Consider the following 25130-nt stretch of genomic DNA (forward strand, 5'->3'; position numbering starts at 1 on the left):
AAAACAAAACCGCTAGCCAATGCTTTATTTTGTTGCTCAGTGTTTTCACATTTGCATGGGCAAGTAACAAACAAAAACGATAACAAAAAAGTAAGAGAATCAAAATAACAACAATAAAAACAGAGCAACTGAAGCGCAAACACGCAAAGTAGGGATTGTGAAAGCGAGATAGAAACAAACTAGGCAAAATTTATAGCACACACAAAAAGGCTAATTATAAAAGAAAAGTGTGTTACTCGGAATCGATAAATAACGGGAGTCAAGGAGCGGGAACGGAGCCGGAAATTTTGGAATAAACCTACATAATATACGACGACAAGAAGAAGAAGAAGCGAACGCCCTCGCAGCTGTGAATCAGTCCGTCCCGTTTCCCCCGCTTCCAGCTCCTCCGCCTTCCACTTCCACTTCCAGCTCCGGATATTCGGTTTTGGATTCCCATTCGGACTCGGACTCGGCCTCGACTTCCACATCCACATCCACAAATTCACGTTATCCCACAACATGGTGAGTACAGACGGATTATGCCGCCTTTTTCGAGTTGTTTTGGCCAAAAGCGGCAGTGGCAACAACACCCACACACACACCCGGTTTTCTTGGCCAGGTTGTGAGCTCCATGGATATGTATAGTTGCGGCAGTTTCCGACCAAACTTCGTGGCCAGCAGTTGGCTGCTTCCCACTGGAAGCACAGTGAAACACCCTAAACGGAGACATCCGCGAAAAATTCTACCTTAGGATAACTTTGAGGTGAAATCACTGCGAATTACAAACAACAGTTAAAGTGATTCATAACATTTCAGCTCATTTATAAATGATATGATATGAATTTGACCCTCTAAAGCTTAAAGTTTATTAATATTAATAAAATAAAAACAAAAATGGTGCATTTGAAAAGGCAACAATAAATGTAATCTTCAAATCTCCATAAATCTTGTTTTGTTTACAAAATGTGACTAAACCTTACAACATACCTAGTACAGTAATACCTCTATTACTCGATCTTGAAGAGGCCGGAAAAATAGGTTCCACGGTCGATGATTTTTGGGTTCGGAATTATCAAAAGACATATTTTTGAAAATATTGATTAGTGTTCAAACTTTTTGTGTGAAGTACTTACATATCGTTATTCTTAGCAATAAACATAATAAAGTGATAGTTTTATAACTCGAATATCACATTCTGAGTCATGCTTAAAGCAATCTCTTTGCCCGAAAATATAAATAAACCTCTCACTTTGAAGTACCTACGATAGAACTTAAAGCCACTTAAACCTAAGTATAAATCTAGTTTCCAAAAATATTAAGGTACAAAACATGGTTGAACTAAACACTTGAAGTCATTATTTAAACTAAAATTATAAATTAAGGTGCTTAAGAGCATCATGTAAAATACTTTTATTAGTTTTTTTTTTAAAATTGAATTCAGTGCAACCCACTTTTAAAATATTCAAAAATATGACTTTGAGTTAAATGAAAATTCTGTTCAATAAAAACTAACTTTACTTAAATCTCTGCCATAAAAAATACGATTTACAAAAATTACTATATAAATTAATCATGAAAGTTTAGGGACATCGTGTACTTTTTGTTTTAAGTATATATATGTATATTTTGGAGTTAAAATAAATTGATATTTTTTTTGGAGCACCCAATTCAGGTATAGACTGTATCAAGATTAGTTTGTACATAGAAGTTTGGGCTGTAATCAAGAATTCAAAAAGTATGTCAGCCGTTGTAATCTTCGATCGAAAAGTGCCTTGACTTTATTGGGTTACTTGTCATTGTGCTTGGACTCGAAACGTTTGTTAGTTAACCTTTTTTTAGTTGTTCGGGAAAAAGTCAAGAAACTAGTCAAGATACTATACATCATCCATCCACCTGGGCACTTATCGCACTTGAGTGGGCAGCTAAATTCATGCATCCATCGCTGCATTTAACCCACTTGAGTTACAGTAGTACCTAACATAATCATTTCTGGAAATTGCCAAGATACTGGATACTGGCGAGTTGGTAACTAAATTCGAGTCCATGTTCCCACAGAGCCCGCCCATCGTCACGCGACGGAGCGCGCAGCAGGCGAAGATACAGACGCGGGCAATGGCCAATAAATCGAAGGCGGGGACGACGGTAACGGCGGCGGGAGTGATCGGCGGTTCTGCCATCACCGGCACCGGCAGCGCTATCAGCAGCGGCAGCGGTATCAGCAGCGGCACCGGCGATTCGCGAAAAGCGAACAAACCGAGTGCATCGCTCTTGGAGGCGAAACGTCGAGCGCGGAACATGCTCAAGAACCAGAGCAACGCCATGCAGGAGTCCGTCACGGATATATTCCAGAATGTGAGTAGAGATCTATAGAGGATCTGTCCAGTGACCATGCTAACTATCTATGTATATTTTCCTCAAATAAGGCTGTCAATTGTAAGGGTCTGGTGCGAAAACCCACGGCTCTGATCTACGATGAGTCCATGATCCAGCACTGCTGCTTGTGGGACAAGGAGCACTACGAGTGTCCCAAACGTTTCACACGCGTCCTCGAGCGGTGAGTTCAAATACGGGGACAGATTGTAATATTATAGATATAACAAAAACATCATTATAACACAATTCATCCAATTGTACTTATAATTTTGGTCTTGAAAGCGGCAGTTCAGTTTTTATTTTATTTTGAAATTTAATATTTAAATAGGTAGTAAGTACTTCATTAACAAAACTTCACAATTTTTTTTTAGTTGCTAGCAATTAAATAAAAACCTTGCCAAATATAGATTATTTTTCAGAAACTCGTTTTTACAAAAAACATTTGCAAAATAAATATTAACAGCTGAACAAATTTCTAAAAAAAAAAAAAAAAACACTTGAACCTAATTGCCAATTTTAAACGAGGGTTTTTTTTTTATCATTATATCATAATTCATCCATTTTTACTCATTACTTTGGACTTGACAGCAGCACCTCAGTTTTTATTCTTTTTTGAAATATAAATATATTTAAATAGGTAGTACTTTGTAAAAAAACGTAGTTTTTAATTTTTTGTTTAGTTGCAAGCAATTAAAAAAGGTTTTTTATTGCCAAATATAGATTATTTTTCAGAAACTCGTTTTCAACAAAACACATTTGCAAAATGAATATAAACAGCTGGACCTAATTGCCAATTTCAAACAAGTGTTTTTTTTTTTACCAATTACCCATTATTTACAACTTTTTCTTTCTCAGTTTTGTAGCATTATTTAGTGCTTCCAAAAATTATTTATAGTTTAAAACCAATTTGAAATAAGAAAGGTTTAACTTTGCCAAACATGGTTGTTCAATGAAATTCTTTAAATAAATATATACCTAAACAAACTTGCATGTCATATTTCCGACTTGTTTTCGGAAGTTTAGCACTGCTATATAGATTAATTAAATTTCAACAACTTATATTGTTTATTTAATTTATAAAATATTAATATATAAAAATAACGCAGTTACATTTATGTTTAAATATTATACTTTTGAATGTTAATTGAGTTCAAAGTCCAACAGAAATAATGTTTTTGCTTAAAAAATTACAAATCCAATAATGAATTAAGTTTTTTTAAAGGAAATTGAATGGTATAGGAATATAGATATATCCACTCCAAAGATTTCCTTCCAGATTTCTCCAGCTGCCGTAAACTGAATCTATATATAGATATATTCTTACACAATTAAATTTTCTTAAAAAACTTGATTGATTATTTATTAATTAGCTTGATTAAAGAATTGTACTAAAATATATACATAATAATATATATACATTTTATGATTAAACAATTGTACATAGATATGTATATATATATATATTTAATGATTAAACAATTGCACTAAGATATGTATATATATATATTTAATGATTAAACAATTGCACTAAGATTTCCTTCCCTAATCTTCTCCAGCTGCCGGGAACTGAATCTCACGGAGCGCTGCATGAAGCTGTCGTCGAGATCGGCCACCAAGAAGGAGATTCTGCGCCTGCACACGGAGGAGCACTTCGAACTCCTGAAGCAGACCGCCGGGATTCGCGATGATGAGCGCATGGAGGAGCTGAGCTCCCGCTACGATTCAGTCTACATACATCCGGTGAGCAATTGGTGCCCTCTACGATGTGGGATATGGGATGTGGAATCCGTAGAACAATGCACCCAATGCTTGCACTTAATTAGCTTATTTTATTGTATTTTCGCTTGATTGCTTGCGAAGATTGTGGCGTTTTTAGTTTACTGACTTGATAGATGCAAATTGAAGCAGATTAGATTAGATGCGGCCCATTGCACAGGCATTTTTATAGGGACAGTGCGTTTCACAAGTCTATTACAATTGAGAAGGCAACGATTTCTGTATTCGTATTCGATTTGACAGAAGTTTAAAATATATAATTGATGCAGAATCACATATTTAATATTAATTTATTATTATTTATTCCTTATTGATTATAGACAAATTTATTTAAGTTAAGTTTTCTATTTTTTTCTGTCTTCTCACAATATTTATGATTTCGTATGGCTTGGTTAACGAATTCCACTCATTATTAATTGTTATAGCTTAAGTTATTTATGGTTCTCTTCTTTACCATCTTACCATTGTAAGTGCCTCAAAGTGTCTTCAATTTTATCTACCCCAGCAAATCAATCTTTTGGCAATCCTAATGCCCTGAAACGCACTGTAAATTCATATAAATATAAACAAGTTCTTACGTGGAGAAACCTATTTGCGTTCAGTCTTAGATAAGATTCATTGCGTTCTATTAGCTTTGACTAGATTATGCAGAGCACTGATAACCTCTCCCGCCTTTCTCCCCGCAGTCCACTTTCGAGCTTTCCTTGCTGGCCACCGGCTCCACCATTGAGCTGGTGGACCAACTGATCGCTGGAAGGGCCCAGAATGGCATGGCCATCATCCGGCCACCGGGTCATCATGCGATGAAGGCCGAGTTCAATGGGTATTGTTTCTTTAACAATGTGGCATTGGCCGCCCAGCATGCCCTCGATGTTTACAAGCTACAGCGCATTCTGATCATCGACTATGACGTCCATCATGGCCAGGGAACACAGCAGTTCTTCTACAACGATCCCAGGTAAGTTGAGTACTTGAAATTAAATAAGAACAAAAATTATAGATTTTAATTTAGGAGGGGGTTTTTGTCTGTCCGTATGAACGTCGATATTTCGACAACTATAAATGACAGAGATTTGGTATTCAAAATGCAGATTGTAGCTATGCCTACGCAGCGAAAGTTTATATTCAAATTTGTCCACTCCCACTTTAACTCCCACAAATCGTAAAATTTTCAGTCATTGGGCAGTGTTTGTAAAATTTGGTCATGTCTAACAAGGCACTTAAAAATTTTCCAAATCGCAATATAATGTTAGAAGTTATTAGCATAAGTGTAAATTGTTGTAAATTTGCAAATTTGAGGTAGATGGCGATACCCAAAACTCATGTGACGGGGCACTATAGCCACGTTTTTATTAGATTTAAATATTTAAAGTTTTTATATTATATATTCGCAGGGTGATCTACTTCTCCATCCACCGCTTCGAGCACGGCAGCTTCTGGCCGAACCTACAAGAGTCGGACTTCCATGCGATTGGATCGGGTCCGGGCACGGGCTACAACTTCAACGTGCCCCTGAATGCGACGGGAATGACGAACGGCGATTACCTGGCCATTTTCCAGCAGCTGCTGCTGCCGGTGGCCCTGGAGTTTCAGCCGGAGCTGATAGTGGTCTCCGCCGGCTACGATGCGGCACTGGGATGTCCCGAGGGCGAGATGGAGGTGACACCGGCCTGCTATCCGCATCTGCTCAATCCCCTGCTCCGGCTGGCCGACTGCCGCGTGGCCGTGGTCCTCGAGGGCGGCTACTGCCTGGAATCGCTGGCCGAGGGTGCCGCCCTCACACTCCGCTCCCTGCTCGGCGATCCCTGCCCCCCGCTGGTGGAGGCAGTGCCCCGGCCCCGGCCCGATCTCGCCCAGGCGCTGCTCAGCTGCATCGCCGTGCACCGACCCCACTGGCGTTGTCTGCAGCTCCAGAAGACCTACGAACCCGCCGAGCTGGTGCTGCTGGGGCGGGAGAAGCAGAAGGATCTGCACCAGGTGCTGCACCATTGGGTGGGCGGACCGCCGCCAACGGATCGCTATCCGACACGAGGCACGGCCATTCCGCTGCCCGCGGATACGGAGGCGCGCAACAGGGCCCGCCTGCAGGTGCTGCGCACGGAGACCAAGCTATCGATGCCATCCGTACGCGTATGCTATGCCTACGATGCCCAGATGCTGTTGCACTGCAACCTCCACGATACCGGGCATCCGGAGCAGCCGTCGCGCATCAAGCACATCCACCGGATGCACGACGAGTACGGCCTGCTGCCGCGAATGAAGCAACTGGCGGCCAGGGCGGCCACCACGGACGAGGTGTGCCTGGCCCATACGCGAGCACACGTGAACTCGGTGCGTCGCCTGCTGGAACGCGATCCGGAGGAGCTGCACCAGGTGGCCGGCGGCTACAATTCGGTGTACCTGCATCCGAGCACCTTCGATTGTGCCACCCTGGCGGCCGGTGCTGTGCTCCAGGCGGTGGACAGTGTGCTGCGTGGTGAGTCGCGCAGCGGCATCTGCAATGTGCGGCCACCGGGACACCATGCCGAGCAGGATCAGCCGCACGGATTCTGCATATTCAACAATGTGGCCATCGCAGCGCAGTACGCCATCCGTGACTTTGGCCTGGAGCGTGTGCTCATCGTGGACTGGGACGTGCACCATGGCAACGGCACGCAGCACATCTTCGAGGCGAATCGCAAGGTGCTGTACATCAGTCTGCATCGCTACGAGCACGGCTCCTTCTTTCCCAAGGGACCCGACGGCGACTACGATGTGGTGGGCAAGGGATCCGGCCGTGGCTTCAACGTGAACATACCCTGGAACAAGGTGAGTGTGTGGGCCATTTTCCCCCATTTTCCCCCCACTTGGGTGACCGCAGCTAATCCCTAATCTCCATTGCATTGCAGAAGGGCATGGGCGATCTGGAGTATGCGTTGGCCTTCCAGCAACTGATCATGCCCATTGCGTACGAGTTCAATCCGCAGCTGGTGCTGGTCTCGGCCGGATTCGATGCGGCCATCGGTGATCCGCTGGGCGGCTGCAAGGTGACGCCCGAGGGCTACGGCATGCTCACCCACTGGCTGTCGGCGCTGGCCGGCGGACGTATCGTCGTCTGCCTGGAGGGTGGCTACAATGTGAACTCCATATCGTATGCCATGACGATGTGCACCAAGACGCTGCTGGGTGATCCGATGCCGACGCCCCAATTGGGCGCCACCGCCGGCCAGAAACCGCCAACGGTGGCCTATCAGAGCTGTGTGGAATCGCTGCAGTCGTGCCTGCGCATACAGCGCAAACACTGGCGATCGCTGGAGTTCGTCGGACGGCGACTGCCGCGCGATCCCGCCGTTGGCGAGAACAACAACGAGGATTTTCTTACCGCCTCCTTGCGGCAGTTGGATATCGCAAATGACGACGCTCCGGGGGCGTCGGGCGAACTCGCCGACGATCAGACCGCTTGCGGCGGGGAGCGGCCCAGCGGCAGCAAGCCCAAAGTCAAGGTAAAAACGCTCACCGAGTATATGGCGGAGCATAAGGAGGTACGACACGATCAGCATTGCGTTTGTCCATCGTCTGGCCATCACCATTAATCGCATCTTTTTCCCTCCGCGTTTCTATCTCTCACCCCATTTCATGTGATTCCCCCCCGTTCCAACTCTCGTTCAAAATCCGGACTCCGCATTACGGATTCCGTTCAGGCCCTCGAGCAGAACGAGATGTACGCCGTGTATCCGCTCAAGACGTGCCCCCATTTGAGGCTGCTGCGACCGGAGGAGGCGCCGCAATGTAAGCCACTCAAGTCCAAAGCCAATCCAACCGCAAGCCAGTCTTGCTTCGTTTGCCCAAAATAATAGCACTTTTATTGGCATTTATTTGCATTTATTTGCATTTATTTTTTAATTTGAGTCCGAACATTTTCATTTATTTGTTCAATAATTTGTACTCAAAATCGTTTAATGTATTTTTTTTTTTCGACTTAAAACAAAGAAGCTATTGCCGAAATGCAATAATATTTAAATTTCGGTTTATATGCATTGCAGCTATGACGATTTTGTGCTCAATTATTCGCATGTTGCTATAGCAGCTACATGAAATCATTTTCCGATTTTAATAAAACTAAAAGAGTAATTCTAAAATTTTAAACCATTACTAATTTTGCAAAAAAAATATAAAACTTAAATTTGTTAATAATTAAATTTTTTTTATTTCATTTATCCATGAAATTTAAATCGTATTTCTCATATATTAAGACAATACTAAATTGCAAAGAACTAACAAAAATTTAAAAACAACAAAGTGTTATTATTTTGTCTCGTCTTAAAATGCATTTGCATTTTGTTTCTATTTATTGAATTATTGGTTATATGTGCTTTGGTGCCAGAAATTGGAAATTGGTTATTTTTCAAAATTATTTATTGTTTATTGGTATTATTTTTGCATATAGCATGCAATTAGTTGTGCTTGGAGGCTGATTCGCTGTGTTTTTAGTTGGCTTTTTTCCCCTGATTTGTGTTTCTGTGCTTTAAAATCAAACTTTGCTTAACATTTGTTGCTATCTATATTTTTGCCGCATGATTGAATTTTACTGCACTTTTTAAAGTAAAGTAAAGCTGCCATTAATGTTAAACAATGGGAGGTGTAAGCAAGTGTTTTATTTTATTGAAATATTTAGTATTGATTCATTAAGTTGCCATTGATCGCTGTTGATGCTGTTAAATGTAATGTATCGCTATCGCATGCTCGAAAAATATGTGCTTCTTATTTTGTTGAACAATTCTTCTTTTAGCCAATAGCCAATGAACGTTAAAATAATGATAAGTTGTTTTTTTCGCTACCTTCTACCAACAGCAATAAACAGCTCGGACGCGTGCAGCGTGTGCCGAACGAAGGTGGAGAACTGGGTGTGTCTGAGCTGCCAGACGGTGGCCTGCGGACGGTTCATGAACGAACACATGGCGCTGCACTCCCTGGAGATGCAGCATCCGCTGGCGATGAGCATCGGCGACCTGTCCGTGTGGTGCTACGGCTGTTCCTCGTACGTGGACCATCCCCGTCTGTACGCCTTCCTCAATCCGCTGCATGTGGCCAAGTTCCAGGAGCCGATGCTCTGGACGTATGCCTGTGCGAAGCGCGACGACGGCTGCTATCCACTGGGGCCAGATGGGCGGGAGGAGGACGACGACGTCGCCGGCGGCAGCAGCAGCAGCAGCGGCGGCGGCGGCGGCGGCGGCGGCGGCGGCGGCATCTGTCTCCAACTGGAGCACAACAACTGACCCTTGGCCATACGCGTGCTAAATTCCCTCACGGACTACATGTGCACGCTCTGCCCGCCGCTCAGACACCTGATCCAGTTCCTGGCCGAACACCTCTGGCCGCTGCTGGAACGCATTTACCTTAACCTCTTACACTACTTCCTGGCCCACTGAGCCCCAAAGCCTAGATCCTAGAACCTGCATCCTGCATCCCGAATCCCGAATCCCGCCTCCACAATCCCATTTGCCCGTAAACAAACAAACAAACAAGAAAGAAAAAAAAAAAACATATACAACAGGAAATTATTGTTAATTCGGGAGCTGCCAGCCAGTCAGGTACTGGTGATCCTGATCCTGGCATTTGGAACTGGACTCCCTCTCAAATTTATACAAATGCAAATTGTTAATGTTATCAACTAATGATCTAATAAAAACTTCGAGTGTTTTTCGAGTATATTTTAGCCAGCAATTTGGTTTAATTTCTGCTAGTTTTCAGGTTTTTTTTTTCACCTGGTTGCCTTTTTATTAATTTTAAACAATATAAATAACTGTGTGACACAAATTATAATTTCTGGTTTTCAAAAATCTAACTTTTATATCCAATTTTATCCAGAAACGTTTTATACACCTAATTCATTAAGCTGCTTAAACCTTTTCAAAACTCGGGTTTTTTTATACTCATAAATTGGAACAAAAAGCAATTAACAGAGATTCCAATGAGACATATTTCTAAATTTCTAAACTCAACTTTATTGACAGTCATAACATAGAGTAGAATTAAGGGTTATCGAATGATCACTTCTTCTTCTGCTGTTTGACTTTTCGTTTGGAGGAGGGCGTTGGTGGCTGTTTCCGCTTGGGTGGCCTCCTCTTTCGGTGGCCGCCATCATTGGAGGCGTCACTGTCGCTGTCGGAGAAGTCCTCGCTGTCTTCCTCCGAGGAGTTGCTTTCGTCGGAGGATTCCTCAGGTTTCCTCTGTGGCGCCTTCTCGGCCTCTTTCTTCTTTTGCTTGGGCTTTTGCTTGGAGTTGGGAGTGGCGACCGACTCCTCATCGGCCTCCTGCTTTTCATCCTGTTCGTACTCGATGGTCACGAATCCCCGAGGCGCCGCCGGCTTGGCCGTTTGTCCGGGCTCCGTCTTGGCCTTTGGCTTGCTCTCCACTTTGATGCGCTGCTCCAGGGGACGGGTATTGCCGAACTGGCCCAGATCCAGCAGGCCCAAGCCAGTGGGTCGACAGTCCATGTTGGTGCTGGCAATCTCCTCCAACTCGCGCTCTTCGAGATCGATCCTCCAGACTTTGATTTCTCCAGCGCTGTGACAGAGTAATATGTACAAAATTTGCTTTATTTGGGTTTTTGTTTTAAAGCTTTAAAGTACTAACACTCTTTAGACTCACTATTTTTGGGATACGTTTTTTGTAAAATGGGTAATATGAAAAGCTTTAGATAGATCACTGTTCTTTTATAAACAATGTATTTTAATACAATTTAATAAGCCTTTTTTAATATGAAAGTGAAACGTTTGTGGTTTTTAGTTTTATTAAAACATATATGACATGGTATGGTAAGCGGGTACCAAAATAAAATTGTTTAGGGAATGAATTTTCAGTTTTTTCCAGGTTTTTTCTCTGAACAAGCATTTATACAATAACAAAATTAAAATCATTATTTATTTATAAAAAGCTAGCTTGAAGTTTAAAACTAAAGGCCAACTAGTAACTAAGAGCATTAATATGGTCTTTCGTTCTTCTACAATTAAATTGGCTTTGATTTTTTTTTAATTTCCCTCTCTAAAATATACATTTGTATATATAACTTTAAATGCCTTAGGGGTAAATACTAAACCAGTCAAATTGCTGGGAATTATTATACCAATAGGAATGATCTTTTAGATCAGTTAAAGGAACTCACCTGGAGACGGTGGCCAGTGATTCGTTCAGATAGGCCATGGCCTTAACCCTCGCCTCGTGCGCCGGAATGATAGTTGGCTGCAAGAGAAAACCATGTGAGTATGATGAAAATCGGTGAGAATAAGAGACAAACGCACTGAAGCCTCCTCCTCATCCTTGAGGGAAATCCAGGCAATGCTGCCGTTCTCCAAGCCAGCCAGGCACTCGTTACCATCCAGCCAGGCGACGCAGATGGGCTTCGCTGGCATCTTGCAGCGCCGCACCACATGGGCGCTCTTGATGTCCCAGATCTCCAGGCACAAGGGACCACTCAGCGTGAAGTGGTCGCCCTGGGTGGACCAGGACAGGCAGTCCGGCTGGCTGCCCAGCGTGGTCTTGCTCTTCAGGTTGGTCTTGTAGGCCACGCGTCCCTTGACCAGGTTCCAGGTGTTCAGCACCTGGTCGCCGCCCAAGGACAGGGCCAGCTTGCTGCTGGGATGGCAGCTGATGTGGGTGACGGGCTGGCCGGCGTGGGCCTTCTTCCAATCGCCCTCGATGCTCCAGCTGCCCACGCGGGTGGCTATCATGTGGCCATCGGCGCTGCCCGAGAGCAAGTGCGTCAGATCCGGCGAGAATTGCAGCGTATTCACTGTGCCCGCGTGCGACAGCAGGATCTGCGACTGTTTCCGTGTCCGCATGTCGTAGACGAAGATCCTGTCATCGCTGCCGCCACTGGCTACCCAGGGTCCTTGGACGGCCACCGATTTAATGGATCCGGCGTGCGATTTGTCCGCAAAGGTCTGTTTCAGCTTCAGTTTGGCCGGAGCAGGAGCCGCAGCCGGAGCAGCTTCCTCCGGCGATGCGGACAGCTGGTAGCCCAGCAGGTACTCCTCGTAGGTGCCCACTATGATCTCGATGTCCGGCGGCATGGCTGTCTCTCGTCGGGATTTGGCGGGTCTCTGCGTTTCGTTTGGTCTTTGCAGTTCAACAATTTGTTTATCCGCCCAACACGTGTGCCAGCGGAGTGGCAACGCCAGTGTGGAACGATCTAGTGGCTCACTGTTGGTCTGGCAGCCCTGGCGGCAAAAATTGTTCGTTATAACATTTATTTGCCTAAATAAATATTAAACTGTTCGAGGTTGAGAGTAACTCAATGCCAGAATTAAATTAGTTTTAATATATTTTTAAAAGTACTATTTCTAGACTATATTCCAGGATTTTTATACAAAATCTGGTTTTTGGAGATCCATATGTAAAGCGTTTTTTAGAAAGCTTTTTTTTTTTTAATGTATTCTCTAAAAATTTGCAAAACTTAAACATTTATAGCTGTGAATGCCATTCGATTGGAAATTTTATGACGAATTCATAGATGTATGCAACTCCGAGTTTTAAGCATTTCTTTTTATGCTTTCAATAAAAAATCTGAGTTTTTAGAGATTTAAAAGAAACAAATAAAAACACTTATCATAAGAGTTTTTGGCTGACAATTTTTCAGCTGAAAATGCCAATCAATTGGAAATTTTATGATGAGTTTAATGAGACATGACATTCTCAGTTTTGGGCATTATTTCCTCTAAATTTCTTACGATTTCTAATTAAAGTTTATGACCCATGATTTAAAATCTAGCAGCAATTTAGAGCAAACCAATGGTTCACGTGAAAACAGTCGATAGTATCGGGAAAAACATCGGTACTGCAAAATCTACGAGAGTATCGTTCCGTGTTTCATCACTACCAACGATTATAAAAAATTGTATTTTGTGCCGGACTGTAAAAGAAAAGACGGTTAAATCTCAACAAAAGCCATTGCATTGTGTGGTGGTGAGCGTTGAGCGAACCCAAGGCAGTCCGGACTGCATATATTCCGCCCCGCCCGTACGTTGGAGGCGTGGCAGCACTGAGCCGGCGCCGAAAGACCCAAAAAAAAAAGCCGCCATGTCGAAGAATTCTGGGTGAGTAAATGGATTTTGTCCCATAACCGCTGATAACTGATGACTTTATCCACAAAAAGGCGCGATCGGGACAGGGAACGGGAACGGGAGCGTGAGCGGGAGAGGGACCGCGACCGTGAGCGGGACCGAGACAGAGATCGCGAGCGGGACAATCGGCACGACAGTCGCAGCCGCGACTACGACATGGGCAAGTCCAGGAATGGAGGCGGCGGTGGCGGCGGCGGAGGGGGCGATAGAGGAGGAGGCGGTGGCTCCCGGAGTGCACGGGATGACCGCAAGCGCGGCAAGGACATGACCAGCGATCGAGGCCGACGGGACGACAAGCGACGGAAGCGCTCCCGGTCAAAGGACTACGAGAAGGACAAGTGAGTCGGATTTGTAGTGTATTTCTCATTCAATTGTTAAACATAATATTGATTTAAGAATTTAAATGCAAACCTTTTGAAAAATAGGTTTATGATTGCCTTTAAAATATTGCTTGGTTCCTTTAAGGTCTAATTGCCTGCCAATTAACCATCTGATGATCACAATATCGTGCTTAACTTAAACCTTTAACTTTAAAAAACAGTTTTAAAATAGTTCTAATTTAAAATACCTTAACAGCATGTTCACTGTTTAATGTTTAATGTTACCATAAGTTATGATTACTTTAAAAGTTGTTAAAAATATTCTATTAAATATAATTTAACGGTTGTGGTCAAGAATGAAACCTTCATTTAAAAGATATTTAATTAATTTAAAACTTTACATATTTAAGTCATCAATACTTAGTGCTTTACTTTATGCTCCAAATTTATTTATTTAGTTGTTAATCCAAACTAATAATCGTTAAACAATGCAGGCTTACTTAATACAGTGAAATCTAGGTTATTGCTAGTCAGAATCCATTATTAGTTTACCTCTTGTGTTTTCGATACAAAATAATGAAAATTTGGCAGTACATATGGTTAAATATTAAATATGTAAAGTATTTTTTAAAAGTTTATTTATTTTTCACATTCGAATATTTTGTATATAACTATTTTAATGAGCTTCAATAGTCACTATTTTTGTTGCTAATTGTTACTGAGAATAAGATTATTTTGTAGTTGTATTTGTAATAATTACTTTGATTTAAGAGAGCACTTTAAATAGTCACTAAAGTACTCGATACAATAACCCACTACTAATAAGACTACGTCTATATTAGTATGACTTCCACTTACCTACTCGAAGCACAAATTTATATAAGTTATCCCTCCCACAGACGACTGGACAAGGAGCGTGATCGTGATCGGGATCGCGATCGGCAGCGGGAGAAGGATCGCGAGCGCGAGAAGGACAAGGAGCGCGAGCGGGACAAGGATCGGGAGCGGGATCGAGAGCGGGATCGGGATCGGCAGCGGGAACGGGAACGGGAGTCGGACGGCAGACGGGCCGCCGCAGCCGCACCGCTGGTCATACCCGTGCCATCGACCAGCTCCTCCGACGAGGAGGTGGAGGAGATCGACAAGGAGGAGCAGCAGCGTCGCCTGGAGCAGGAGATGATCAAGCGGCGGGAGCGTATCGAACGCTGGCGGGCGGAACGCAAGCGGGACACCAAGGTGGCGGCCGTGACGCCGGCGGTGGTCAAGTCCGCCAAGAAGTGGAGCCTGGAGGACGAGTCCGAGGAGGACGACAGCAATCCGGCACCGCCGTTGGATGCTGGCAAGAAGGACGCCGAACCGGACTCGCCGCCCTCCAAGTTCCACAGCATTCGCAAGCGCTTCGACGATGACGTGGTCGACACAAAGTTCTCTCCCCTGAAGCGTCCCACCTTCAGCAAGTCGTTTGGCGCCAAACTGGGCATGGGCCTGGCCGCTCCCAAAACGGAGCCAGAAATCAAGAAGGAGCCAACCGCCGTGGAGCCCAAGAAGGAGATCAAGAAGGAGCCCGAACCGGCTCCCATCAAAATGGAGATTGTCGAGGAGCCGCCCGTCGCCGCCGCCGTTGACAAAAAGGAGGAGAAGGCCAAGGAGGAGCCGCCGGAGCAGCAACAGCAGCAGCCGCCTCTGTTGGCAGAAGCCAAGCCAGAGGCCGCTGTTGAAGACAAGCCGCAGCCCGAAGTCGAGCCAGAGGACGACATAGATCCACTGGATGCCTACATGCAGGAGGTCAACAACGAGATGCGACGTGTGAACAATTTCGTCAGTCCACCCACCAAATCGCAGGGCGTCGTGATCCTCACGGGCGTGGCCAAAAAGAAGACGGCGACGTTGAAGAAGGGCGAGCTGATCGAACAGAACATGGACAGCCTGGAGTATTCCAGCGAGGACGAGCTGGAGGACATACGTGACACGGCCGTCAATCTGGCGATGAAGCATCGCAAGGAGCTGGCCAAAATCGATCATTCCTCGGTGACCTATGCCCCCTTCCGCAAGAACTTCTACGTGGAGGTGCCGGAACTGGGCCGCATGACCGCCGGCGATGTGGAGAAGTATCGCACCGAACTGGAGGGCGTCCAGGTGAAGGGCAAGGGCTGTCCGAAGCCCATCAAGGTAGGTGCTATCAGCCATGGCCTGGCATTTGCAACCCATATTTAACAGGCCCCCTTCCTTTCTCTCCCTGCCATCTCCTCCAGACATGGGCGCAGTGCGGCGTCAGCAAGAAGGAGATGGACGTGCTGCGGCGGCTGGGCTTCGAGAAGCCCACGCCCATCCAGTGCCAGGCCATACCGGCCATCATGTCCGGACGGGATCTGATAGGTATTGCTAAAACTGGCAGTGGCAAGACGTTGGCATTCATTTTACCAATGTTTAGGCACATTCTGGACCAGCCGAGCCTGGAGGATGGCGACGGCGCGATCGCAATCATAATGGCGCCCACGCGCGAACTCTGCATGCAGATCGGCAAGGACATCCGCAAGTTTAGCAAGTCGCTGGGCCTGCGGCCAGTGTGTGTTTACGGCGGCACTGGCATCTCCGAGCAGATTGCCGAACTGAAGCGTGGCGCCGAGATCATAGTGTGTACGCCGGGTCGCATGATTGACATGCTGGCGGCGAATTCCGGACGCGTGACGAACCTGCGACGCGTCACATATGTCGTCCTGGACGAGGCGGATCGCATGTTCGACATGGGCTTCGAGCCGCAGGTGATGCGCATCATCGACAACGTGCGGCCGGACCGGCAGACGGTCATGTTCAGCGCCACGTTTCCGCGGCAAATGGAGGCGCTGGCCCGTCGCATCCTCAAGAAGCCCATCGAGGTGATCGTCGGCGGGCGGTCGGTGGTGTGCAAGGATGTCGAACAGAATGTGGTCATCCTCAACGACGACGCCAAGTTCTTCAAGCTGCTGGAGCTGCTCGGCATCTACCAGGAGGCGGGCAGCATCATTGTGTTCGTCGACAAGCAGGAGAACGCCGACATCCTGCTGCGCGACCTCATGAAGGCCTCGTATCCCTGCATGAGTCTGCACGGCGGCATCGATCAGTTCGATCGCGACTCCACCATCATCGACTTCAAGTCGGGCAAGGTGCGGCTGCTGATCGCCACCTCGGTGGCGGCGCGCGGCCTGGACGTTAAGGATCTCATCCTGGTGGTCAACTACGATGTGCCCAACCACTACGAGGACTATGTGCACAGGTGGGCTTTTGTCATTCCGCTTTAAAATATGATATATTGATGATATATTAATGTTATGCCCATGTCTCACAGATGTGGTCGCACTGGACGGGCGGGAAAGAAGGGCAGCGCCTTCACGTTCATCACACCCGAACAGTCACGCTACGCCGGCGACATCATTCGCGCCTTGGACCTGTCGGGCACCCTGATACCCGCCGAGCTGCAGACCCTTTGGACGGAGTACAAGGCCGCCCAGGAGGCCGAGGGCAAGACGGTGCACACGGGCGGCGGCTTCAGCGGCAAGGGCTTCAAGTTCGACGAGCAGGAGTTCAATGCCGTCAAGGAGAGCAAGAAGCTGCAGAAGGCCGCCCTGGGCCTGGCCGATTCCGACGATGAGGAGGACATCGAGCAGGACATCGACCAGCAGATCGAGCAGATCTTCGCGGCCAAGCGAACGGTGAAGGACACGTCGGCCGCGGCCACAGCTGCTGCGGCGGCGGCCGCGGTTGCCGCCATTTCCGGAGCAAATCCGGCTTTAGCCTCGGCGGCCGCTCAAGCGGCGGCAGTGGCTGCTGCCGCCAACTTGGCCATGGCAGCGGCCTCCGCCTCTGCGGCAGCGGCTGGTGGCCAAAGCGCGGCCGCCGGCGGAGCCCTCAGCTCCGACAAACTGGAGCTGGCCAAGCGGCTGGCCTCCAAGATCAACAGCAGCAAGAACCTGGACACCAAGAGCAGTGTGGTCGCCAGCGTGGAACCCCTGCTCAAGGGGCCGCATGTCGCCGGCGCCGCCGCTCCGCTGCTGACCGCTCGCACGGTGGCCGAGCAGATGGCCGCCAAGCTGAACAACAAGCTCAACTACCAGCCCAAGGAGGATGAGGAGGGCCTGGGCCCGCTGATTGGCGGCACCACCAACTCGTTCACCAAATACGAGGAGGAGCTGGAGATCAACGACTTCCCGCAGCAGGCACGCTGGAAGGTCACCTCCAAGGAGGCCCTCGCCCAGATCTCCGAGTACTCGGAGGCGGGCCTCACCGTGCGCGGCACGTACGTGCCGCAGGGCAAGAATCCGCCGGATGGCGAGCGCAAGCTCTACCTGGCCATCGAGAGCTGCAGCGAGCTGGCCGTGCAGAAGGCCAAGCGCGAGATAACGCGGCTCATCAAGGAGGAGCTGCTGAAGCTCAGCTCCGCCCATCACGTCTTCAACAAGGGACGCTACAAGGTGGTCTAGACCCTGACCCACACCCAGACCTAGACCCAGATCCACCCAGACACAGACACAAACACAGACCGGTGGCCCGGTCCTGTAAAGCCTCTCGCTATGATAAGATAATGAACTGTTCCTTGGAACGCACGCGATCAGATAAACGTAAGGATTCGTTTCAGACCAAATTGCCGAAGCGTCTTTATTCCAATATATCGGTTGGATTATGTATTGTGTTTAATTTGGAGTAAAGATGTTAATAACAAAATCAGTAAAACACGTTTTCACATTTAAGGGAGTAGGGTTAATTCGTGTATAAAAGGCACTTTTTTTTGGGAATTTTATATATATTATTAACTGAGGGGAGTAGTTTGAAAAATTCTTTTTTTTTATACAATATACTAAGATATATATACAAAATCAAGGCACAATTACTTTTAGTTGTCACTAATAATAATCGGACTAATCAATTTCTATATTGAATATAGAACATTTTAATTATTTTTTCAAAAGGGATTTAACTAAATGCAAATCATAAAATAAAAACTCATTTGCTTAATGAATAATAACCCTTCGATTGAAATACGAATTTAAAAGGTTTCAATCCAATCTATATATCTTATGACCTCAGCATTGGGTTGAAAACCAATGAATATTGCCCCCAAATATCAAACCCAGTTAAAACTCATTAATGGTTTTCTTATTTTTTGTTGCTTTTTTGCTGCATTTTTATTGTTTACTTATATATCTCCGCCAGCACTCGAGCGCTGCAATCAATTGATTTTCATGCTACAGTATTTCTTGTGTCTAGAAACTACTAAAATTAAATTTAAATGTAGTTATGAGCTTGGGCATGTCCGTTATCAATGGTATGTATTATAATTTTTTATAAATATTATTATGCGCATTTTGTTTTGGTTTTATGAAAAAAATTGTATGTTTTATATATTTGGTTTTACATTTTTTTATGCACTAATTTGTCGGCAAAATGTTTGTTATTCATTTCATTTGATACAAAACTATGAGTTATTATATTTAGCTTTTGTTTAAAATTATTATTGAATTTCGCGCTTGCCTTGACTTTGGGTTTTTGGGTTTTTTCTTTATTTTATTTTTATGGCTACTCATTCAAAATCACTCACACGCACGCTATATATATATATATATATGTATATATATATATACCATTATCCAATACCTTTATATTTGTTCTTCTTTTTATATGTACAATTCTAGTTAAAACTATGAAATGTGCTAAATTATACAATAAAAAAAAACAAAAAAAAAATATGTTATGTATAGTATATAATTTTTTTAAAATTCTTTATATATATACTATATATTTATATGTAATTCATAGTTGTCATAGAGTTGTTTGTTTTTATTTATATATGATTTTTTTGTTTTACTTTCTGCATTAGTTTAGTTTAGTTTGGCAACATTTTAAATTCGTTGCAATATCTCCAGTTGCTGCTAACATTTTTTTTTTGTTGGAGGTGGTTTTCTCCGGGTTTCTTTTAGGTTTAGGTTTTATCCTCGTTTTTGCATTAGTTTACTTATAATTAGACAAAAAAAAATTAAATTATGCCTTTGCTTAGCTGTGTGGTTTTTTTTTTGGGTGTGTGGCATTTGGCGTGGGAAGGGGGGGGGGGGGGGGGGGGGGGGGGGTGGGTAAATCAGGGTTATTTTGGGACAAAGGATTACGGATTAAGGACTAGTTTGCTTTGGCTGGAACTGGGACTGGGACCTCTACTGTAAGATATCTGAAAATCCTCTTGTTTCTGGTTTCTTTTGGCTACAGTTGTTGTGTGGGTGTGTTATATTGCTGCGGTATTTACAATCGAATCAAAGTTCCCTATATGTATATAGTATATATACAGTGGCTAATGCATATCGCTTGTTTTTTTGTTTTTTTGTTTTTGCTTCTTTTTTGGGTCATGTGTGCGGGTTGTCTGTGGAGTGGTTGCTCGTGCTGTTCTTGCTGCAAGTTGAAGTTGCAACTTGCAGCTCATGTTGCTGCTGTGGCTGCAATTTCCGTTGCTGCTGTTGCTGTTGTTGCCGATGTCAATGCTCTTTTTTTTTTTGTTGTCCAGCTCTAGTCCACATTCATTTTGCCTTTTTCCTTAGATTTATAAGCTTAGATTCTTATTATCGGATCACTTGAAGCAATTTCTTGGCATTCTTTTGGTCTTTGTGTGTCTCTCTGTGTAGTGTGTGTGCTTCTGTGTGTGTGTGTCTGTGTGTGTGTGTGTGTGTCTGTGTGTGTGTGTGTGTGTCTGTGTGTGTGTGTGTGTCTGTGTGTGTTATCCTGTGTATCCATGTCGTGTATCCTTGTTGTTGGGCAGTAGCAGATTGGGGATTCTCTTTTTGGAGGGGGAAGGCCCGTGTTCAATTGATTTATCATTTCAATTTGTTCTCGGCTTTTTAGCTCGTTTTTGTTCTGAAAAAAAAAAGAATATAAACAAATGGCTCAGTTTGCTCAATTTATTTGCAGTTTTGGGTGAAGTACAGATAGAAGAATAATGTTGCAATTAAAGTGAGCAATACTTTATTTTCTTGTAAGAAAAAAACTATATTATGAGGAACAAAATGTTAATAATATATAAACATTTTTTAATGCAAACAAAAATATTTTTGAATTTAATACTTTCAGAGATATAATGTACAGAATTTTGGTTGTAACCAAATAGAATTTTTTTCAATGTGCCAAAATTTTATAAAAGCTAGAATCAAACCAATATTAAAAGCAATCTTTTAATTATGATTTCAGTACATTTCCAATTTGTATTTAATATTAATATGTTAATTTAAAATATTTAATAAACATTTTTTAACCTACTTCTATGCATATAGATTCTACTTTACCCAGAAGTAAATACAATATTTATTTCGAAATAAAAATAGTTTTTTAGTGTACAATATAGTTATTCGCTTTGCTTGGCTTACCTTTTTCTCTTATACAATTCAATAAATTATTGCATTTGATATGTTGGTCCATTGTTTCATTATTCGTTCCTAAAAAATTCTTTTATTTCTTGGTATTCATTTTGCATTCTTGTTTTTTTGTTTCGTTTATTATATGCAACCGATGGATTCTCCGTTCACTTTTTGGGGGGTAGCTTCTCTGAATGGTTGGGAGGAAAATCGGGCGATACACTGGAGAGGGGGATTATAAATGTTATAGTTGTGTATGCTGCTATTATTAGTATTTATTCTGGCCGATTTTTCGCCGCTGCTTGGTTGATTACTGAGTGAAAGATATAGAGAGAAGTATCTCATGTTGCTGTTGATGTGGTGGTGTTGCTGGTGTTGCTGGTGTTGTTGCTGCTTCTGCCGCTTCTGCATGGCAATTAGATTCGTTGCGAATACTACATGTATGTGGAACAGGAACAGGAACAGGATCAGTAACTGGATCAGTATCGGTATCGGTATCAGTATCGGAATCGGACTCAGGATCAGGATCAGAACCAGAATCAGAATCACTAAAGGTAATAGTCGCCCAGACACGCCGATGTTGCCGCCGTTCCCAATGTTGCCGCTGCCGCTCCAGCTGCTGCCGCCGTGTTTACCGCCGCCGCTGCCGTCATAAACGACTATCAGTATCCAAATCCCGCCGAACCGTGGCCAGTCATTGAGGGTGTTACACTACTAACTATACCTAATTGTGTGGCTGTATTATTTGATTGTCAGTGTTGTTGAGCGGCAAATTTCATACGTTTTTGTTTTTGACGTTGATTGCAGAACCAGACGCGCACCACGTTTTTCTTCAAATCCAGCTTTTCGGCAATGGCAGCGATTTTCTCACCGGATGGCCTCGGCTGGACGGCGAAGTAGGCTTCCAGGGAACGCTTTTCAGGTGCCGCAATGGAAGTCCTTTTTCTTGAAAAAAGACTCGATATAGATTACTTTAGAAGCGGGGCCCTAGGCTGCGGGACGGTATCGGTATTCGGTATTCGGTATACGGTATGGTGAACAATGGTGGTGCTGATATGGTCGATCGATGCGAATAGTCCTACTTTTCGATAACTTTGTTTTTGCTTGTATTACTTGGGGATTGGCTTACAATAGTCCATAATCGATATTAAATTAAATTGAGTAAAGTATGCTTTCACAAATTTCTTCTTTTTTTCATCATAAATATGTACTTTAGTCTTATTGTCAGAAACAAATTTCTTTTAAAAAATTAAATGAAAATGTGCTGCTTTATTTTATCTAATTTTAAATACAAGCCTTAAAATACAATATGAATTTGGAATATATACATATATTAAACATAAATAGTTAAAATCATTTTGTAACTATTAAAAATAAATTGTATAATAAGTTATTAATAATTTAATTATCAGTGCACTTTAGACTTTTACTTAAAAAATAAATCCGTAAATAATAAAACTTTAAAAACATAAGCTAACATTTAATTATAAAATATAACTTTGAACAACTCTAAGCAAAATATATTTCAAAAACAGATGGCGCTATCATAGTCTACATAGAAAAAGCGCCTTACGAACTTTGAACCTACTATCAAATTGAGCATGCAGAAAAACTTGATTGTTAGATGGCGCTTTCAAGAGTTTTTATCATATAAACATTTTTTTTCGGAACAAATCGAATCAATTGGTTATTCAACAGCTGGTCAAAAGTTACCGTTAATAATTAATTATAATTACATATTCGATTATGGACTATCTGTCAGCTGGGCTATAATTCAAGGTGTTTTTGGTGTCTGGCCAATTGCTTCGCGCTCAGATGCTGGAGGTGGGTGCTCTGGGTGTGGGTATGGGTATGGGTCTGGGTATGGGTATGGGTATGGGTCTGGCTCTGGGATGGTGGCTTAGCCATTTCTCATCAGAATGGGGAGTGGACTGGGGCTGGACTGGTCTGGGAGGGGGCTGGACTAGGCTACCGGGGCAATTAAAACACTTTCTACCTTTTCTTTTCGCCCGCCGGCAGGACACTGGGCGCGTCCGGGTCGCGTCGCTTGTTTTTCGCCTGCGCCTCGGCCTCCTCGAGCCACGCCTGCAGGATGGGCTTCAGGGCGATCATGTTGTTGTGCGACAGCGTCAGGCTCTCGAATCGACAGATCGTGCTCTGCGACAGTGCGCCGACGCCAGGTAACTTGAGATTGGCCAGGGCCTTGCCCACGTCCGCCTGCGTGACACCTGCAATTTGCGCAACAAATTAACCATTAACAGTTCTCCAATGACTGCAAAACAAAACAATCCTAGATTTATTATTATTAGTTTGACAAAGTTACAACCAAAAAAAATCTTTAATATATATTTAAAATATAGTTTTCTCAAATGTCTTGAATCACAAAAATCGCTTTTTTGTATACAAACCCTGAAAAATAATATAAATTGCTACATTTATAATGCAAAATTTACATGAAAAGGTTTTTACTTTAAGTCAATAATTATTGATCTAAATTTTCTGTTAACAAATGTGGCTATATCGTTTTCTTATTTGTTGCCCAAGTTTTTTCAAACATAATTTGGACAGGGAACTTACCCAGCTTGATGCGCCGCTGCTTGAACCGCTCCGCAAACGCCTCCAGCTCGCGAGGATCGGTATCGGTGTCGGGATGCAGGCCAGCGGCTGCCACCGCCGCCGTGATAACAGGATGATGTACCGCTGAGTGTCCATGGTGTCCTGGATGCGTGGGGAGAGCAGGAGGTGGGCCATGATAAGGGGGGGGGGAAACAGGAAGAAGGCCTCCGCGGAGCTGAGCTGGAGTAGGAGCATCACTTACCCCCCGTGTGGCCACTTAGCGTGCCCGGATGGTGGTGGCTCATCATGTGATTCATGCTGTGATAGGAACCGTGCAGGTGCTGGTGTGTGGGCGTCAGAGGGGACTCCGAGATGGGCGCCAACGTGGTCATCGAGCCCGTCGGATCCAGCATGTCCAGCTGGTCCATCGAGTGGTGCATCTGTCGAGAAAAAGGATTTTCCTAAATAGCATTGGAATGGAAATAAACTTCATTAAAAATTAGCAGAGTCAAGTGCGTAGCTTTAAAATCGATTGAAACAATCACCCCAAACATATACTTTAATATATTTATGGATATGAAAACAACCATACGTAATAGTGGTTGATACCAGAAAGTATCCTAAATATGAATACATCTTTAAAAAATAGTTCAGCAAAATAAAACGCGTGACAAATGTTTTAACTTTTCAAGGAGCTTTCATAAGTGAATCAAATGTGATTTATTAATTTATAAAATAATATTTTTAACTGTAAAATAATATCTATATTAATACATTCATATATATATATATATATATTTATATTTTTTAACACTTTTAGAACTGTTTTAGTAAATCAAATGTTTATTTTACATTACTTTAAAATGCCAAATGAATTTAAAATAAAAAGTTTAAATAAATAGAAATAAAGAGTGCATGTAGTTAAAGCAGCAGAAGATAAACGGATAAAATATTTAATTATGCTTATGTAAGTCACACGAATATACTAATACAGATTCACCCAAAGTCCAAGAACCCAAGGAAAACAAATACAAATCCCGCATAATTATCTTTTTGTGTGTGTACCTACTTAAAGGGAATTATCTTAAACGCCATCATTATCGGGCTAATCATTATCATTGTAATCATGGCCCACGGCTGTCCCCCTTGACAGTTCCCCCTGGCAGATAATTTGTAAAGTTTTCCACTCACGGCATAAGAAATGTGTTTAAAGCTACCTCTAATTAAAGTTCCCGGCCGTACCCCATCCATCCTGACAATAACTGACAACCCTTTTACCCGAAGTTGCACTTGTTACTTTTCCGATGGGGGGGCGGGGTTTTCGGTTGGGCCAAAGGATCCCCTTTGGCAGCTTTAATTGAACGGGAAATCAGGCCCACACACACACATACACACACACACACACACACAGTCAAAACAACAAGCGACTGAGAGCGAAACGAAACGAAACGAAATGGAACGGATACGGATACGAGGGCGCTCGCAACTCTTTTGTCTAGGCATCAAACATTTATAGAATTGTTCAATTATTTATACAAATATGAATAGCAACTAAAAAGCTGGAGCAGCAGCTCCTTGTGCCCCTCCTTTTGCCTTTGTGTTGCTTTGTTAAGCATTTAAACTGATTACAGCTGAAAAGTATGCTACAACAGAACGCC

At 43.8% G+C, this 25130-nt stretch overlaps 4 protein-coding genes across 21 annotated transcripts in view; 2 read left to right on the forward strand and 2 right to left on the reverse strand.

Annotated features, from left to right (window-relative positions):
• The first annotated feature begins 631 nt into the window (after positions 1-631).
• Positions 632-9817, forward strand: LOC128260992 (histone deacetylase 6). 5 transcript variants are annotated; one of them, XM_052994379.1, is made up of 9 exons: positions 632-745; positions 2038-2334; positions 2406-2536; positions 3912-4095; positions 4818-5089; positions 5526-6939; positions 7020-7652; positions 7812-7899; positions 8962-9817. In XM_052994379.1, exons 2-9 carry the CDS (start codon positions 2095-2097, stop codon positions 9384-9386), a joined length of 3387 nt encoding a protein of 1128 aa, XP_052850339.1. In that variant the 5' UTR covers positions 632-745; positions 2038-2094; the 3' UTR covers positions 9387-9817. The 5 variants fall into 5 exon arrangements, with proteins under 5 accessions (XP_052850339.1, XP_052850337.1, XP_052850338.1 ...); XM_052994377.1 differs by lacking the exon at positions 632-745 and having other exon boundaries at positions 1791-2334; XM_052994378.1 differs by lacking the exon at positions 632-745 and having other exon boundaries at positions 1791-2334; positions 7824-7899.
• Positions 9818-10086: 269 nt separating this feature from the next.
• On the reverse strand, positions 10087-12306 carry LOC128261005 (p21-activated protein kinase-interacting protein 1-like). The gene is made up of 3 exons (XM_052994399.1): positions 11412-12306; positions 11276-11352; positions 10087-10677 (listed from the first exon to the last, which is right to left on the reverse strand). The coding sequence occupies exons 1-3, from the start codon at positions 12180-12182 to the stop codon at positions 10161-10163; spliced, it is 1365 nt and encodes a 454-aa protein (XP_052850359.1). The 5' UTR covers positions 12183-12306; the 3' UTR covers positions 10087-10160.
• A 652-nt stretch (positions 12307-12958) lies between these two features.
• Positions 12959-18266, forward strand: LOC128260991 (probable ATP-dependent RNA helicase DDX46). Of its 3 annotated transcripts, none has more exons than XM_052994373.1 (5): positions 12959-13205; positions 13265-13570; positions 14437-15721; positions 15805-16805; positions 16878-18266. In XM_052994373.1, exons 1-5 carry the CDS (start codon positions 13189-13191, stop codon positions 18007-18009), a joined length of 3741 nt encoding a protein of 1246 aa, XP_052850333.1. In that variant the 5' UTR covers positions 12959-13188; the 3' UTR covers positions 18010-18266. The 3 variants fall into 3 exon arrangements, with proteins under 3 accessions (XP_052850333.1, XP_052850334.1, XP_052850335.1); XM_052994374.1 differs by having other exon boundaries at positions 12960-13205; positions 14452-15721; positions 16878-18265; XM_052994375.1 differs by lacking the exons at positions 12959-13205; positions 13265-13570 and having other exon boundaries at positions 15587-15721; positions 15805-15928; positions 15984-16805.
• Positions 18267-20928: 2662 nt separating this feature from the next.
• The window catches only part of LOC128261009 (inhibitory POU protein), a 37173-nt gene continuing 32971 nt past the window's right edge, over positions 20929-25130 (reverse strand). For 3 of the 12 annotated variants that reach the window (XM_052994416.1, XM_052994411.1, XM_052994407.1), the window contains 5 exons: positions 23735-23912; positions 23494-23634; positions 22913-23144; positions 21698-21855; positions 20929-21640 (listed from right to left, as the gene is read on the reverse strand). In XM_052994416.1, coding sequence (XP_052850376.1) covers positions 21579-21640; positions 21698-21855; positions 22913-23144; positions 23494-23634; positions 23735-23912 — 771 coding nt within the window. In that variant the 3' untranslated portion in view covers positions 20929-21578. Of the gene's footprint in view, positions 21641-21697; positions 21862-22912; positions 23145-23493; positions 23635-23734; positions 23934-25130 lie in introns of all 12 variants that reach the window. The other 9 variants (XM_052994415.1, XM_052994410.1, XM_052994406.1 and 6 more) reach the window with 3 other exon arrangements.

The sequence above is a fragment of the Drosophila gunungcola genome, assembly GCF_025200985.1.
Source record: "Drosophila gunungcola strain Sukarami chromosome X unlocalized genomic scaffold, Dgunungcola_SK_2 000049F, whole genome shotgun sequence".
Taxonomy (NCBI): Eukaryota; Metazoa; Arthropoda; class Insecta; order Diptera; family Drosophilidae; genus Drosophila; species Drosophila gunungcola.